Here is a 17,088-nt window from a genome sequence, read left to right as displayed (position 1 = left end):
TACAATGGAAATCAAATATTGTTCGGAAAGTTTTTCCCAACACTGCTGCAGAAGTTCCCACAAATGTGTTGCACTTGTAGGTTGCTTTGCTTTCACCCTTCTGTCCAGTTCATCCCAAACCAGCTCGATGGGGTTTAAGTCTGGAGACTGTGCTGGCCATTCCATGATTTGAAGCCTACCGTCTTGTTCTTTTCTTCTAAGGTAGTTCTAACATAGCCTGGAGGTATGTTTTGGGTCATTATCTTGCTGTAGGATGAACCCCTGACCAACTAGGCATATACCAGAGGGTATTGCATGGCGCTGCAAAATGCAATGGCTTTCTTACTGCCACTCGACCTGTCAAACCTGCAGCTCGAAGTCTTCTCTTCACAGTTGAAACTGAGACTTGCTTACTTCGAACAGTGTGAAGCTGTGCTTGAAGCTGTTGTCCTGTGAGCCGCCTGTCACGCAAGCTGTTGACTCTCAGAAACTTGTCTTCTGATTCTGTTGTGGCTTTGGGTCTGCCAGACCTCTTCCTGTCAGAGTTTCCTCCAGTTTCCAAGTGCCTTTTGATGGTGTAGGAAACTGTACTCACTGACACCTTGGCTTTCTTTGCAATTTCTCTAAAGGAAAGACCTACACTTTTAAGGGTTATAATGGTCTGTCTGTCTTCCTTTAATTGCCTTTTTCTCGCCATTATGAGAGCAATATACTACTTTCTGCAGTACAATACTGTCCAAATAATGCTTAAGAGGGTGTAGTAACACAGTCTGTTCCAACGCTGCTTTTATACAGACAGAGGGTTTGTAAGTAATCAACAAAAGTTGGGACACCTGTAGGAATTGTTAGCATCAACTTTCAAGGCTTAATTTACTTCCATTGCTGCAGAACAGCTGTAAGTTGTTAACCCATTACTTGTTCCCTGAAAAAGGCCTTTTTGTATAACTCTGAAATGTACATTATTTTTCAGTTTTTGGTAACCTAAACTTTTTTTTTAACCTCTGGCAGTTTACCGCTTACCTTTGTACCATTTCAGGTTATTCAGGTAATTTCAATAAAAACTGGAAAAATGGGGGTGTTCTAAAACTTTTGACCGGTAGTGTGTGTGTGTATATATATATATATATATATATACATATATATATAATATATATATATATATATATATATATATATATATATATATATATATATATATATATATATCTGTGTGTGTGTGTGTGTGTATTTGGAAGATTTACAAAATTAAGTTACATGGTGTGGAACCAAACATGTTAGGCGTATTAACCACTCTTTCTAATATAAACTTAATAACAATGGTTTTATATTAGACGCTGTCAGTGGAGAAAGTCAGCGAAAATATATATTGTTCATCTCTTGTGGCATTATTTTAAAAACAAAAAAATTCACTAGATTCCATTGCATACAACCCACTGTTTCCAATCCGGTTTAGTTTAAAGTTATATGCACTGTTATAGGATCTCATTATACTTTGGTACTTTTCACACATTAGCATGGTTCTGCCATGCATTACTCGTCTATTTATACACACAGTAGCAATGGCAGGTTTCCTAAATCACCCCTAATCATACCCTATTTTGAAATTGCCTATAACAAATATGCCAAAGTATGCTGTGATTTTGTGATGTGGACTTTTGCCCGTTGAGGGCTCAATCCAGACCACCTTAGGTTGTATTTAGAACCATTGCTTGCTGAGATGGTTGTGAAGACCCACTCTGCTGTGCTCTACCAGACTACAGTACTTCAACAATTATGTACTGTACTGCATAAAACATATGTAACCTTTTTTTGTAGCCTATTCTACAACGGGTTCCTACAAATACGAGCAACCAGTTATGTGTAGAGCTGTATTTCTTTTACTGAAAAAAATGGCTTATTTCACAATCAAAAATAGGTATTTCAAGATATTTCACGATTAAACAGTATTTATTAAGACTAAAATAATGTTGTTGTCACATTCAAAATTGAGCATTTTCTCTAGAGTTATAAACAACAAATGTTCCTAAATATTTAAATGCTTACTTGAAAAACAGTAATAAAATAAAAACATAAATAAATGTAAAAATAATAACAGCCACGTGAAATGTCTCCATGTACAGAGCGATCTTTAGGAGAAATATTTCCAGTCTTTGATGCAGCTGGTGTCTTTTTTGTTTGAGGCATTTTAAGGAAATCGTGCAGCTCTATGCAGTGTGTTCAATCATTTACCGGAAGCAAACTAAATCAGCTGCCAGGTTTCCTAAATGCAGTGTAAAAGGTAGCCTGTCAATAAGGCAAACACGTGCTGTATTTATTTATTTATTTTTAAATAATAAAACATATTAATATGTATACTATTCTATCAGAAATGGGAATGTTCATGGCAAACTACAAATTACACATACATCGTGAAATCTGTGATAACAGTGAAAAAAATACAGCCTTAGTTATGTGGCATAGACATAGCTGGTTTAGACCAACAAAGGGCGTGAAATGGAACTAATCTAAGTGTCAAGATGTTTTTCGATTTTAAAGTTAAATGAACATCTTCAGGGTGCTACTCGTGAAACTGAAAAGTACTAGATTTCAGTTGCATTGGCATGTTACAGTAAATGTATTTCTGTTTAGCATGTAAAAACTAAGCACTTTGTGGTATAGTTGTGTAGTATAAGTGCTGACCAGTTTGCAAACCACAGAGTAAGATAGCACGGAATGTGTAAAGCAGTAGAATTTCAAGCGGTGCCTTGCAGAATAAAGACGCTTTAGGAGTCAGCAGTGCATTGACTGTTACTGTGCTGATAATAGATAATTCAATGCAGTTTAGTATTTCATGCATCTTTTCCTCTATCAATTTCCATGGTTCTTTTGCAGGTTTTCTATGTTATTCTGCAGTTTCTCAGCCCACAGCCTGAAGCTGTACAAATCCAAAGGAAAAAAAGCAGCAGCTCAGAGTGGGTTGACTGGCAGTACCTTGCAAGAAATTGCAGTATATTTGGAATGGAAAATAATGGACCTTTGGAAAAGCCAGACTCTGTGAACTGCCTTCAACTTCCAAGGTATTTTCATGTTCTTTAAAATACAGTATAAGCAAATGTTCATGGTCAAACTTATCTTGTAAGCTATCCATTTTACATTGGGTAAAATACAATATAAATATAGTGTGTACAGAACTTTAAATATTAAATACAATAATAAAAGTTAGCATGCTAAAGATTTTAAATATATGATATGTATGTTTCTTTTTGTACCAAAGAACACAGTTTTGCTTGTTTGAGCTATGGTTGTTAAATGCTCTAACGTACCAATTAAAATCAGGTAACAGTTACACTCTTTTGACTTCCTATTCCCATTGCACTAAGTACCAATCTAAAGAGTAAATAGCAGGGTTCCAAAAAATATAGCGTTACACGTCCCCACGTGTTGCTACAACTGTTTAAATAACACTTGTCATTTTTCTTTTCATGGTTAACATCCTGACAACTTTTTACACTTATTAAAAGCTCTTTTCAAAATGTCCGCTCTAGTGCACTGATAGTGTAAGAATTATTGCCCACATTGTCAAACAGGTAACATAGCAATAACAATCCATGGTGTGGTACGGAGCAGAAAAGTCAGAGCACTTGTTGTTATGTTTCCTTTTTTTTAAATCGCTCTTCTTGTAATGATTTAGAGGACAGCTCTCAAACGACAGTGCACTAGAGCGGACATTTTGAAAAAAAATCTTTGAAACAAATTTTAAAGTTATAAGTGTAAAAAGTTGTCAGTATATTAATAATGAAAAGAAAAATTACAGGTACGTTATTTGAACAGTTGTAGCAGCACGTCGGAACGTGTAACAATATATTTTTTGGAACCCTGCTACTTACTCTTTAATACCTGCCTAGAAAGCAGTTCAGTTGTATAACGTTTCTAAATAAAATAATGTGCTTTTTTTATATTGTGTATTTCATGCAAAACACCTGTTCAAATACTGTTTTTCTCTTACCTCTTGCCTTTCTTTAGCAATGTTCCATACTCCCGTGGTAATGTGACTTTTAGTGTTCTTACACCAGAACCAAACCATCGCCCTGGATACAACGATTTTTATAACACGCCGACTCTGCAGGAGTTTGTCAAAGCTACACATGTTAGGATACATCTGAAAGGCCAGTACTATACCACCCAGGCATCAGTGAACTTCAGGCACAGATATTATGGAGTGGATGAAATCACCATTAGTGGAAGGTAAAATGTTGTTTAAAACTTGTAACAGTATTTAAGTATATTCTATTTCACGTCTTCATTCTTAAATAACAGATTGTCTGTATTCGTCTTGGTGTTGCAGTCTTTTGATTATCAGGACCCAAGTTATTTATTGTTTGTGCAAAATTGTTGTATATTTTTAGCAGAATAATTTAATATTTTTAATGTTATTTATATAGACTTATTACATAAGCATATCCAAGTGATATTTAATCATTAAACAACTTTATTACTTAAAAGTATATCTTAATTTGCCATTGAGCATTTACCGTACCTAAAACTGAATTGTTTAAGTGGATGGAGTGCTATTAAAAAATAGGTTATGGTATAGTAAATACTCTTCAGGCTAAGATTTTTGGAAATTAAATAGTGTAAACAAGAAGGTTTTTAATTTCTGAGCTTTAAGGCAACAATACCAGTTCAAAATCTGTTGTGTTAGCAGTTTAAGCATACATATAGGCAGCTGGTGTACATGTAGTCTGCCTTTGAGATATACAATCTAGTTGTCAAGCCTCGTCTCATGTTATTTGTGTCAGTTTTATGGTTATATGTTAATAATCCAAAACTGTACTGACAATCCTTTGTATTTACTGACTTTTTAGCTACTATCAAATAGTAGACATTTAAATAATGTGTAATTCCCATCACGAAAAAATGTGCATTTCAATGAATATTTAAAAAATGACCTGGAATTCTATATTATGTAAAAATTGGGCCTGTCAGCTCAGAGCCCTACATTACAGCGCCAACTTGATATTTAATTTGGCATTTATAAATGTTGAATGGAGCCACCATCTAATGTTACAAAACTCGTTCCTTTCAGAGACTCCATTATCCTTATCAGGCAGAACATTACCTTCTGACACTTTAAATAATAGGAGGATGTTACACAAGTAGTTTGTTGAGTCCGCTGTTCTGATAGTTGCTGGTGTTTGCAGGTGTAACTGTTATGGCCATTCTGCTCATTGTGACACAAGCCTCAACCCATACCGATGTGCCTGCCTCGCGGAGAGCCACACTGAGGGAGATAATGTAAGTCCCCAAGGGGAAAGTCAATTATTAATGTATTGCATTCTTTTAATGAAGTGTAAAGTTCTGTAATGAACAAGATCTAAAAATAGGTCTTAATGAAATTTAGTAAGGGTAACTTACACTAATATCCCAACGGCAAGCTGAAGGAAGGTAAAAAAAAAAAAAAAAATTAAAATCTGGCTTTATGGGTAATGTGGCTTCTACCATTATCTGTCCACCCCAAAGGGGTCTTCCAAAGAAGAGGTGTTTTAATGGCAAAGGGACTGTTCTAAAGAATGTTAAATATGGAATTCATGTTGTCAATCTTTTTTTTTTTGTGTGTGTGTTTTATTTTAGTTGCAGTACACTTGATAATATCGGATGCCTGGATTCTTGAGAATGTTTTATTATTGTTTTTTTATTATTATTTTATTTATTATTCTTTTATTATTGTTCTGCAGAGTAAAATTATGTCGGTGCCGAGTGTCAGTACCTAGTACACATGTCGGTGGTTTGCGGTCACCCAGTCTCCACCGTCGGTACCTAGTACACACGTCGATACCTAGTGTACAGTGTCGGTACCGAGTGTCGAGTGTCAGTGCCGAGTGTCGGTACTGAGTGCACGTGTCGGCACAGAGTGTCAGTACTGAGTGCACCAAAAAAAGTATCGCTACCAAGTGTCGGTACTGAGTGCCTAGTGCTAGTGTCGACATTGAGTGTAAACACCGAGCACCAAGTGCAGTCTGCAGGTGCCAAATATACAGTACCAAGTGCACATTTTAGTGTATTACACACTGCCAGTAGTGTCACAGAGTCAACTAGCGCCTGCCTGGATAGTCACCTATCTGGGGGTGCACTTGGACTCGGAGCTGTCAGAAAACAAAGTGGGGAGAGTAAGTGCCTGCCTAGAGTTGTTTCAACTCAGCAGAGCACTTTCAGTAGTGGCTTTCCAGAGGCTTCTGGGTTTGATGGCAGCAACATCGAATACCCTTCAACTGGGTCTTCTACATATGCGCCTTCTGCAGCTCTGGTTCAACGAAAAAAAATACTTTTGGCTATTGAAAGCTTTTCTCTGCTTTTTCTGGAGAAACGACTAGGGACGTCTTTTTGATGATATCGGACAGGGTCCGATATCGGACCGGAAAGGAAAAATTGTAATGTCGGACCTGGTCCGACATAGGACCACAAAGAGTTAACCAGTTGGTGGAATTGGAGGCTTTCCATCCCCCTCCTTTCCAATCTGACAGACAGCGTCAGCTTCATACACTTTGCCCAGTGCGGGCATTAGCGTATTATGTGGAGAGGACTAAAACCTGGAGGCAGTCAGAACAACTGTTTGTTTGTTACGGGGCTAAGTCCCAGGGACAGGCTCTGTCTAAACAGTGCCTGTCCAAATGGTTAACAGACACAGTTCAGACTGCGTATGAACTGGCCAATCTGCCCCCGCCTGAGAAGCTCGCCGGCCATTACACCAGGGGTCAGACGACTTCATGGCCATTATTCCACCATGCATCTATCCAGGACATATGTAGTGCAGCGATGTGGGCTTCCTCCCATACGTTTGCCAGGTTCTATCGGCTGAATGTTGTGGACTTGCAGAATCCTGGATTTGGCACTAGAGTACTGAGGGCGGCTTCCAAGTCCACCCTCACGATAGAACATTAGAGGTGAGTCCATCTTAATGTTTTCATTGTGGAACATTACTGTGACACAAGCGTTTACTAGCTTGCAATTGGGTTGTATGCCATGTCCTGTCGACAGCTTTGGTATACTCACCCATTTTGTAATGGTTAATATTCCCTACTTGAAAGGGAACGTTTAGGTTATTATCATAACCCTGGTTCCCTGAAATAGGAATACTAACCATTAACTTTGGGGTCAATGGCCACTGTTTACTATGAAGAAACGGCAATGGCAATGAATGCAAAAAAAAGTAAAAAAAGAAATAAAATGTGGTGTCAACTTTATGTACTATTTATTTCGGGAATAAACAAAAGGTTTAACTTGAACTGCTATTTGGCATCCTTTGTTTTGTAGTTAATTCACTGGAGTAAAGTAAGGCCTACACAACATATTCTTTACTCATTGGATATTTTTCTACTTTAACATGTTACATAGTTCTGTAAAATAAAGACTCACACGGGGCCATGCCCCCTCTGCCCCTGCTGCTATGCTGTCTCTGCCTGCATTCTGAGCAATATAATGGCTTTTATAACTTTTTGAAAACAAAAAAATATCCGAACGAATATCCGAACGTGAAAATCCTGTGTTTGTCTCAGCAGTACTTATTATATATGTATACCATGTATGTAACACATCATTATACATTTATTAAGCTTTTAAAATTACGATAGAACTCCCTAACCCAATACACAATTTGTTTATAATCATGCATTTTCTCTGGTACTCTTTGCTCTCCTCCACGATGAATAAACTCAACATGATTAGAAGTAGCCACCGAACACTTACAGTATTATAAGAAAATGTTATATACATACAAATGTGTGAAGGTGAAAGTGTACATTGTACATAAAGTGTGTTGAGGGGGGTCAAACAACATTACAAATCATTGACTATGTCAATGATCTCGATTACATTCCTAGTGGATCTGTGTGTCCTACGCCTGTTCTTCGTTCTTGTGTGGATTAGACGCAGGTGTTAAAAGCCAAGGATGCGTTGCAAATCTGCAATCACCTAAAGAAACTTTATTGTAATATCTAATTATAGAATTTTTATTGAATTCAAATACAATCTACGGTAGAGGTCAGCTGCCATAATATGTACGTATCCACAGTTCAGATAGGCTACAGTTGCATTGATCATTTCTAGGTAGTAACATTACACTGGGTGCAAATTGCGGTATATCATTTTAGCAATACAACAAACGTTCCCAGGGTTCTCCCCAGGCCTTTTCATCTGGGCTCGCCGCCCGTCTTGCAGATGCTACTGTGCCTTTAACAATAAGGATTGATTGTGCTTCTAGCAGACTAGATCACTTGTGCATTTTTGGGTGAAAAAAAATATCTTGGAACCACATGACAGCTGTGTTACATCTTGACACAACATTTAACCAATCAGAGCGTTGAAGGGTCGGGTTTTCTGTGTTAAGCACTTTGAGAGGCTAAAATGTTAAAATGACTGCTAAAAAAATAACCGATTATTTTCAAAGCAAAAATAGTGACAATGAATGCAGGGTTTTCACAATAAGCCAGCGATCGGTGCAATCCACTGCCTAATACTATATTTGAGGCGGCTATATTATTAAACAAAATACTAAGATTTTTTGGGGGTATTATCATTCAGTCAATTTGTTGTCGTATTATTGTACTGTAAGGTTATATAGTACATAATAGCTATACATATGCACCAAAAAAAAACAAAAAACCTTATTCCTTTTGTTGTAATTGGGGGTTCATGTATAGAGGCTGTACGCCTTTAAGAAGAAAGGGGTGATGAGATATCAGCTGAACACTTGTCAGCTGACATACAAATGCTTAAGTGCAGAGGTGCTGAATTTTTACATTCCAGTTTCATGCAACAGTTATGATGGTGACCAAACATGTGTGAGTACTGTTGTGTAAAAAAAAAATGTTAAAATGAACAGTTGTATTCAAAAAATGTAGAACAGCGAATCATAAAAATAGATGTGCTTTAACAAAATGCCCTGAAAACTTAACATAAAGAAAACTATTTAAATGAAGCAATAAGCTCAATAATTAAGCTAAAAAGGAAGTGGGTTTTTTTGTGAACTCCAATAAACCTACGATATCTTTCCCCAATCAAATCGTAGAGTGTCTAAATAAGCATGGTAATTTACCATAATAAAAAACAGTAATGAAAAAGAAAATGTAGAACATAAAAAAGCGCAACCAGATATAGTCAACGGAAGACAACACATTATTCAAATTCTTTGTCGTATTACATATTTAAGGTAAGGCAAGTTAATTTTTCCGTTAAAAGTGCTCCCAGCTATAATGTTCTTCCGCCCGGCTGTACAGAATTCCTAGGGAGAACCCTGGTTCTGTAAGGTTACAAATGGTTAAAACAAGTGAATACATTTCATTCATAACCACAAGTGTAGAAAATGCTAAATTGAATTGAATTATCTAGGTAGTCTGTAAGAAATTAACTCTGGTCCTGTACACTCTCTCTCTCTGTATCATCGGCGTCACAGCCGTGGTCTGTTAAATTTCTGTTTCAAGGTGAGTATTATTATTATTATTATTATTATTATTATTATTATTATTTATTTCTTAGCAGATGCTCTTATCCAGGGCGACTTACAAAAGATATCACATTATTTTTACATACAATTACATTATTTTTTACACATTATTTTTACATACAATTACCCATTTATACAGTTGGGTTTTTACTGGAGCAATCTAGGTAAAGTACCTTGCTCAAGGGCACAGCAGCAGTGTCCCCCACCTGGGATTGAACCCACGACCCTCTGGTCAGGAATCCAGAGCCCTAACCACTACTCCACACTGCTGCCCACTCCACACCATACTCTTTCGTTAATTAAAACGCTCCTTTTCCAAGTGCAAATTAACTCCTGATAAATTGTGACAATTAACACGGCTTTGCTTTTAAATTCCCATGCAAGCAAAAGAAATGGTCACAAGAAGCACTGCTCATTAAGATATTAACATTATTTTGTAAGTCAACATAATTTGGGAAATCACATTAGCACGATTATTTAATAACGAAATAGGCATAACGACACTTGAAAATGCCCAAATCAATGCTACATACTGATTTGTTGATTAACACTGGAGTTGTCATTTACAAGCTTTTGAAAACCCTGCCCATAATCTCTTATAGCCCGAATTACCTGAGCACTTGTATCAAAGCCCTGTATGCGTCAGACGTCGTCTCCGCCCCCAGAAGATACATTATTTTCAGGCCTGCTGTGTTGGAGTGAATGCAGCGACCTTGAAGGGTAATGGTTACATTTTTATTTTAGGGAACCAGGGTTATGATATTAACCTAACGTTCCCTTTCACGTACAAAATGTAACCATTACCTAATGGGGTAGAATACCCAAGCCGTTGGAGGTGCAGGACTTGCAGCACCTGCAGATGTGCTAAAAAGGAAGATAACTGCCTTTAGCATTCTGGCTGAGGAACAATGAGGATGCATGGCATATAGTACACAGTACAGTGAGGGATATGCTCAGCATTTAACACCAGATGTCCAAGAGGTTTGTGGCTAACTCCCCAGGACAATAAAACTAAAGAGCAGAATGAGTGGCTGCTCTTGAAACTCTGGTCTCAACCAGGGTTCTGCTGATCTACGACATTCAGTCGGTAGAACCTGGTAAAAGTATGAGGCGTGGGCCATACTGCAGCGTTGCAAATCTGTGACAGATGCGCCCTGGAATAACGCCCAAGAGGTTGCAAGGCTAGATCGTATGCAATCCTGACTGTGTCTGCAATTCACCTTGACAGCCGTTGTTTAGACAGGACTTGTGCGTGGAACTTAGACCCGAAGCAAATAAACAACTGCCGCCAACTCGGTCAACATAATACGCCAGTGTCCTAACCGGACAGAGTGTATGGAACTTTCTCTTTCTGTCAGACTGGAAAGGAGGAGGATGGAAGGCTTCCAATTCCACTGACTGGTTTTTATGGAAAGCAGAAATGCTTTTAGGGAGAAAAGCAGGATTAGTGCGGAGAGTAACCTTAGTTCTAGCCTCCGCAAAAAACAAACAGGCAATAGCAAAATGGAAATCTGTCTTTTATGACAGGAATTTCAGCTCTGCTGAATGTAGGGGCTCAAAAAGTTTTGTAATCGCATCCAGCAGTACATTAAGTCGCCAGCGAGGGACAAGGTCTTAACCTCCGAGTACCCTTCAAAATCTGTCCCGCCATGAAGTGTGCTCCTGGGAGACTGAGTCAGTTTTAATATGGCAAGCTGAGATCGAGAGGTCCAGTTCATGCGACTGGCACCACATCAGGAATATACCCCATATATAACCATACTGGGAGCGTGTAGACGCTGCTTTGGCATTCTGAAGCGTCTCGATGGCTTTGTCAGATAACCTGAGATGGCTGGTACCAGGACAAGTGGTGTGCAGGTAAAGACCTGCAAAAGCCACTGACAAACTGCAAACATGCACTGTAAAGCAGACAGGGGCTGCAGCTGCCTGCTAGAAAGAAATCTAGTAGCCTTCATTGTCAGTGCAGCAAAGCAAGCACAGCAACGACATAAAGACACTTGGAATATTCTCCGGTTGAAAAGGCCAATTCGACAGGAAAAAAACAGGTGACTAGCGCAGTGTACTGTCTGTGTACAGAGGCGGACTCTAGTACAGGGAGAGGGCCTATGCGCGCGCTGGGTTTCTAAAAGAAAAACAGAAAATAATTAGAAACTTGCTAAAAATATATATAATATTTATAAATACTGTATATACATATATATTTATGAAAAGGCACTAGCAATCATTTTAATAGACTCACGAAGAGCCGAGCAGCAAGGGAGAGAGCGTGAACTTAGTGGCAACAAGGTACTGAATCCCGGGGAAGGGGCGGGGAGAGCCGCCGGCTTCGCACAGGGCACACGGACATGGAGGGGACTTAATCAGAACCTAAAGCAATTCTCGCTTTAAAAAGCTAAATTATTTCAAAATATGAATTAATCAAATTATAAGTCAACAAGGTGCAAAAGCAGGAGGAGAGGATGAGGTGTATAAAAGCCCATTTACCAGGCCAAGCAGGGAGAATGGATGAGATGGGAGAGTGTGGAACAATGCAAGATTGGCTGGCAAGACCTATGGTCAATGGAACAGAGCCGGATCAGTTTCCTCATCAGGTCAACATATGATGTTCTCCCATCACCACAGAACCTAAACCTCTGGGTAGGAGAGGATCCCTCATGTTCTTTGTGTTCATCACCTGCAACATTAAGGCACATTTTGACAGGATGTAAGGTGGCTCTTAGCCAAAGACGGTTTACTTGGCGCCATGACCAGGTGCTGAGATGTTTGGCCTTAGCATTGGAAGACAAGCGTAACATGACCAATAAGTTGCCACCTGTTCCATCAAAACATTACACACAAAAGACAACATTCCTCCGCCCAGGAGAGCAACCACCAAGAAAAAGGTGTTAAAACCAATCCTCGCCCAGGACAACTGGAAGCTGCTAGAGACTGGAAAATGCTGGCAGATCAACGGCTTGGTCAACGGCTTATTTTTCCACCTGAGATTGCCACCACTAACCTTCGACCAGATATTGTCTTGTGGTCTGGATCAACACGCCTTGTTCACCTGGTAGAGTTAACAGTGCCATGGGAGGATGCTGTAGATGAGGCATATGAGAGGAAGAGACTGCGGTATGCTCAACTAGCCACTGAAGCGGAACAGCGAGGATGGAGAGTCCGGGTTTACCAAGTGGAAGTGGGTTCTCGAGGATTTGTGGCACACTCTACAACCCGGTTTCTCAGAGACGTCGGATTCAGTTGCCAAGAGTTGCGTCACACAGTGAAGAACTTTTCTGAAGCAGCAGAGAGGAGCAGCAACTGGCTGTGGTTGAGATGGAAAGATTCTGGCTGGGGATCTCAAGCACAATAGAAAGAAAGAAACGCTGATGTACAGGTAAGTAAGCTGGGCTGAGTTGAGTGGGGGACAGAGGGGGGTGATGCTGGGACGCCAGAATCAACGTCGAGCCCTCTTGAGGTGTCGTGGGCTAGTCGACGAAACACTGAGGATGGAAGGTGCCCACTTAAAGACCCCAGAGATGTACCCTACTTAGCTCAATCCAAACGGTTGTCATGCTGATGCACTGGGGAGGCCACACTGTGGTTGATCCCCGGAGCCAGCATCGCAGCTGTTGTGTGTGCTGATGCACCAGGGAGGCAAAATAAGCTGATCCCTGGAGCCAGCATTACACTTCAACCATTAACACCAGACAGAAGGATATCTACATCATCAGATGGAAGGAAATGTAAATGGATGGAGCCACATGTAGATCACATTAGTTTACTGTAAAGCTACGTCTTAGTTGGTGCTTATCTTGGCGAGAGCCGAGTTCAAATCAGCATGAAGTTTTAACATCTACTCTCGTGTAATGGAAATCATCTCCGTAGTTATGACAAAGTCAGAGCTCACTCCTTCCTCAGGCAGGCTGAAAGAGAAAATGTTGCTGAGCCTTATGCGTCACTCGTATTAATCTGCTGGGGGCAGAGACGACCTCTGACGCATAAAGGGCTCTTAAAGGAGCAGTTTTGATATAAGTGCTCAGGTAATTCGGGCTATAAGGAATTATATTATTATTTATTTCTTAGCAGACGCCCTTATCCAGGGTGACTTACAATTGTTACAAGATATCACATTATTTCATATTATACAGATATCACATTGTTTTTTACATACAATTTCCAATTTATACAGTTGGGTTTTTACTGGAGCAATCTAGATAAAGTACTTTGCTCAAGGGTACAGCAGCAGTGTCCCCCACCTGGGATTGAACCCACGACCCTCCGGTCAAGAGTCAAGAGCCCTAACCACTACTCCACACTGCTTAGATAATGGTTACATTTCATACTTGAAAGGGAACATGGTTTTGTATTTACTTTGTTGACTTTTAACTCTTAGCGGCCCATTTATTCAGCACCTCTCAGGCGTGTCAGGTCCAATTTATTTTCACACGTGCAGTTTATTTTAGACGCGCTGTTTAAAAGTATTTTTTTCACAGTAAAACAGGTTTAAAAGGCACTGCATATCAACAGGACACTCAGTACTGCATCTCCAGCCCCGCCCCACCCCTTGTTCGCTGTATTTTTCACATACCTCTTCATAGTAGTGCATACTGATAAATCATCTCTTGATCACTCGTTTTATCACCAAACTCCTCAATAATGCGATCCAAGTCATTATTTTATTACTATAACATCTAAAAAAGCTCTGCAAATGTCTGTGACCCCCACTTGTAGATACTGTAGCCTGGCAAGCAGATGATAAATTGAGTTTGCTTCTCTGCCGGACATTGTTGAACCATTTTCGTCACTCTTGTGCAGTTCTTTGGATGCTAGTCAAAGAAGCATTCATAGATGCAGCTATTTGTTCCCATGCCTCTTTCACCTTATTTGCCCTGGGTTCACTCGATGTTTTGTGCCACATATTATTGTCAACCTCCAGCTAAAAGATCTAGTCCTGTGGTGTGAACCGTTCCTTTCGTTGTCTGTGAATTGACAAATACCTACTTCATGCTGCGATGGTCTTATTTTTCCCAACTCGAGCGTCCTGGTGCCAGCGCAAACAGTTTCTTAAAGGGAATGTTCTTACAACTGGGCATCAGATTTCACCTCCTACTCAGCAGTGATTAGCTTAGCGCAAAGACAATGCATGGGATTAGACTTGTGGCGGGCGCTAAATTTGATCAAAATCCCTCTCTTGGGACAGACCCTCCCTGCAGTGCAATGACTGTGAGCGTTGCCCTTGCGCTTGCCCCCGTGGTAATGTTATTGAACATTATTTGTAATATTTTACTTTATTTTAGCATTCTATACTGATTTACACATTTAATGAATTTAAAAAAACAACATTACCAGTCTCAAATGATCATATCCTCTGCCTTCAGATTCTGTCTCCATTCATTTAGTTGAGTTCTTATGAAATAATAGATATTGTAACATCTGGCGATTCTGACATTGTTATAAATAACACCACTTCTGAGAGCAACCCAGTGCTTTATTTACTAGACTAAACATTGTGGAGTGTTGCTCAGCCAGACTCAAATTACTATAAATGCTTAATAAGTTCTTAGGATTCAGCTGGTAGCTGTAGATAACCCACAATCCTTGCAGTATTATGGCTCTAAGCAATGCAAGGCAAATGGGATAACCCAATCAGTTCAATAAACTGAAACAAATAATGTGGAGAGTTAATATATAGTAAAAATAGACAACCGTGGTCACAAACAGAACAGTATATTATGTACCAGTATTGTGAACTTGATATGGTAATTCTGTGTTAATTAAAATAAAAATAAAATATTGATTTATAATCTGCCTTGCTTTGCTGTTGCAATGCTCAAGCTCCTCAAGGTAGAGTCTGATAGGTAGGCATTACTCGGGTGGGGATATAGGGTTACTGCAGCTCTATTGTGTCTTGATGGGAAAAATAATTACAATTAACAAAAACATATAACATGTGGCTTGTGTACTATGCTACTAACCAATGCTGGACAGCTGCTTTTGTAAGTATTTGGTATTTATTTTTGTTAATAATGACGATGTAAAACAGCATGTGGTTGGAATCGGCCATAGTGTCACCGCTATCCAAATTTAAAATACATGGTTCTCTGTATCACTAAATTCTTTAGTTGCTTTCTTTGTGCTACCATCTCAGTCCAATGGCAGCCTGGATTGTGGTTTGTTTTTCACAGAGCTGTAGGTTACAACAGATTTTCATCATGCTGTCTCTTCATACATTATCTGTGTTGTTTTACTCTGAGTAGCTTCTTTGACTGAAATTTTCTGAGAACATTTACAGACCATGTCATATGGTGAGGAAATTCCAACTGACTTCTTGCTATTCTGAACAATGTTGTATATGTCTTGTTAGGCATTTTTATAGTTCTACTTATGAAATATATAGTTAACATAGCATGACTCTTTAGCTGAGAGAAGATGTATAAACTATATAGGACATTTTACACATACAGTGCCGTGAAAAAGTATTTGCCCCCTGTCTGATTTTCTGCATTTTTGCACATTTTTCACATTGTATTTTGTCAGATTTTTTTGTGGGTTGTAGTAGTATATAGAGGGAGTCTGAGAGAAAAAATGACACCAAAGTTTGGTGCTTCTTTCATTTGTTTGTTGGTGTGCAAGGTAATCAAACATGCAATCTTCAGGTGTGAAAAGTTATTGCCCCCCCCCCCCCCCCCCCCCCCCCCAGTTAACTCAACCCAATTAAAGGGATAATTAGGGTCAGGTTAACAACAAGGCCTGATTTGGGCCAGCCTTGCCCAATATAAATCTGACTAAATATAAATTTGGCCCTTACCATCAGAGTGAAGTTGTCAGCACACAGGTTCTAGAGAACAACGTTCTATGGACAGATGAGTCAAAAGTGGAACTTTTTGGCCGACATGGGCCCCGTTATGTCTGGCGAAAACCAAACACTGCATTCCACAGTAAGGATCTCATACCAACGGTCAAGCATGGTGGTGGTAGTGTCATGGTTTGGGGATGCTTTGCTGCATCAGCCTTGCCACCATTGAAGGAACCATGAATTCTGCTCTGTATCAGAGAATTCTACACGAGAATGTCAGGCCATCCGTCCGTGAGCTGAAGCTGAAGCTGAAGCGCAGCTGGGTCATGCAGCAAGACAATGATCCGAAACACACAAGCAAGTCTACATCAGAATGGTTGAAGAACAATACATTTAAAGTTTTGGAATGGCCTAGTCAAAGTCCAGACCTAAACTCCATTGAGATGTTGTGGCAGGACCTGAAACGAGCAGTTCATGCTTGAAAACCCACAAATGTCACTGAGTTGAAGCAGTTCTACATGGAGGAGTGGGCCAAAATTCCTCCACAGCCCTGTGAGAGACTAATCAATAACTACAGGAAGCGTTTGGTTGCAGTTATTGCTGCTAAAGGTGGCGTAACCAGTTATTGAGTCTAAGGGGGCAATTACTTTTTCACACAGGGGCACTGGGTGTTGCATAACTTTCTTTAATAAATAAATGAAATATGTATCAATTTTTTTGTGTTATTTGTTCACTCAGGGTCCCTTTTTATCTAATATTAGGTTTTGGTTGAAGATCTGATAACATTCAGTGTCAAAAATATGCAAAAATGCAGAAAATCAGACAGGGCAAATACTTTTTCACAGAACTGTATTTC

At 39.4% G+C, this 17,088-nt stretch overlaps 1 protein-coding gene across 1 annotated transcript in view; it reads left to right on the top strand.

Annotated features, from left to right (window-relative positions):
• Window positions 1–17,088, top strand: part of ush2a (Usher syndrome 2A (autosomal recessive, mild)) — a 387,586-nt gene that overhangs the window by 40,948 nt on the left and 329,550 nt on the right. Inside the window, exons 6-8 of the mRNA XM_034017082.3 lie at window positions 2,851–3,035; window positions 3,982–4,203; window positions 5,160–5,253. Of these exons, the coding sequence (XP_033872973.3) occupies window positions 2,851–3,035; window positions 3,982–4,203; window positions 5,160–5,253 (501 nt within the window). The remainder of the gene's footprint in view (window positions 1–2,850; window positions 3,036–3,981; window positions 4,204–5,159; window positions 5,254–17,088) is intronic.

The sequence above is a fragment of the Acipenser ruthenus genome, chromosome 6 (genome assembly GCF_902713425.1).
Source record: "Acipenser ruthenus chromosome 6, fAciRut3.2 maternal haplotype, whole genome shotgun sequence".
NCBI classification, from domain to species: domain Eukaryota; kingdom Metazoa; phylum Chordata; class Actinopteri; order Acipenseriformes; family Acipenseridae; genus Acipenser; species Acipenser ruthenus.
This window is presented reverse-complemented; position numbering and strand designations above follow the sequence as displayed.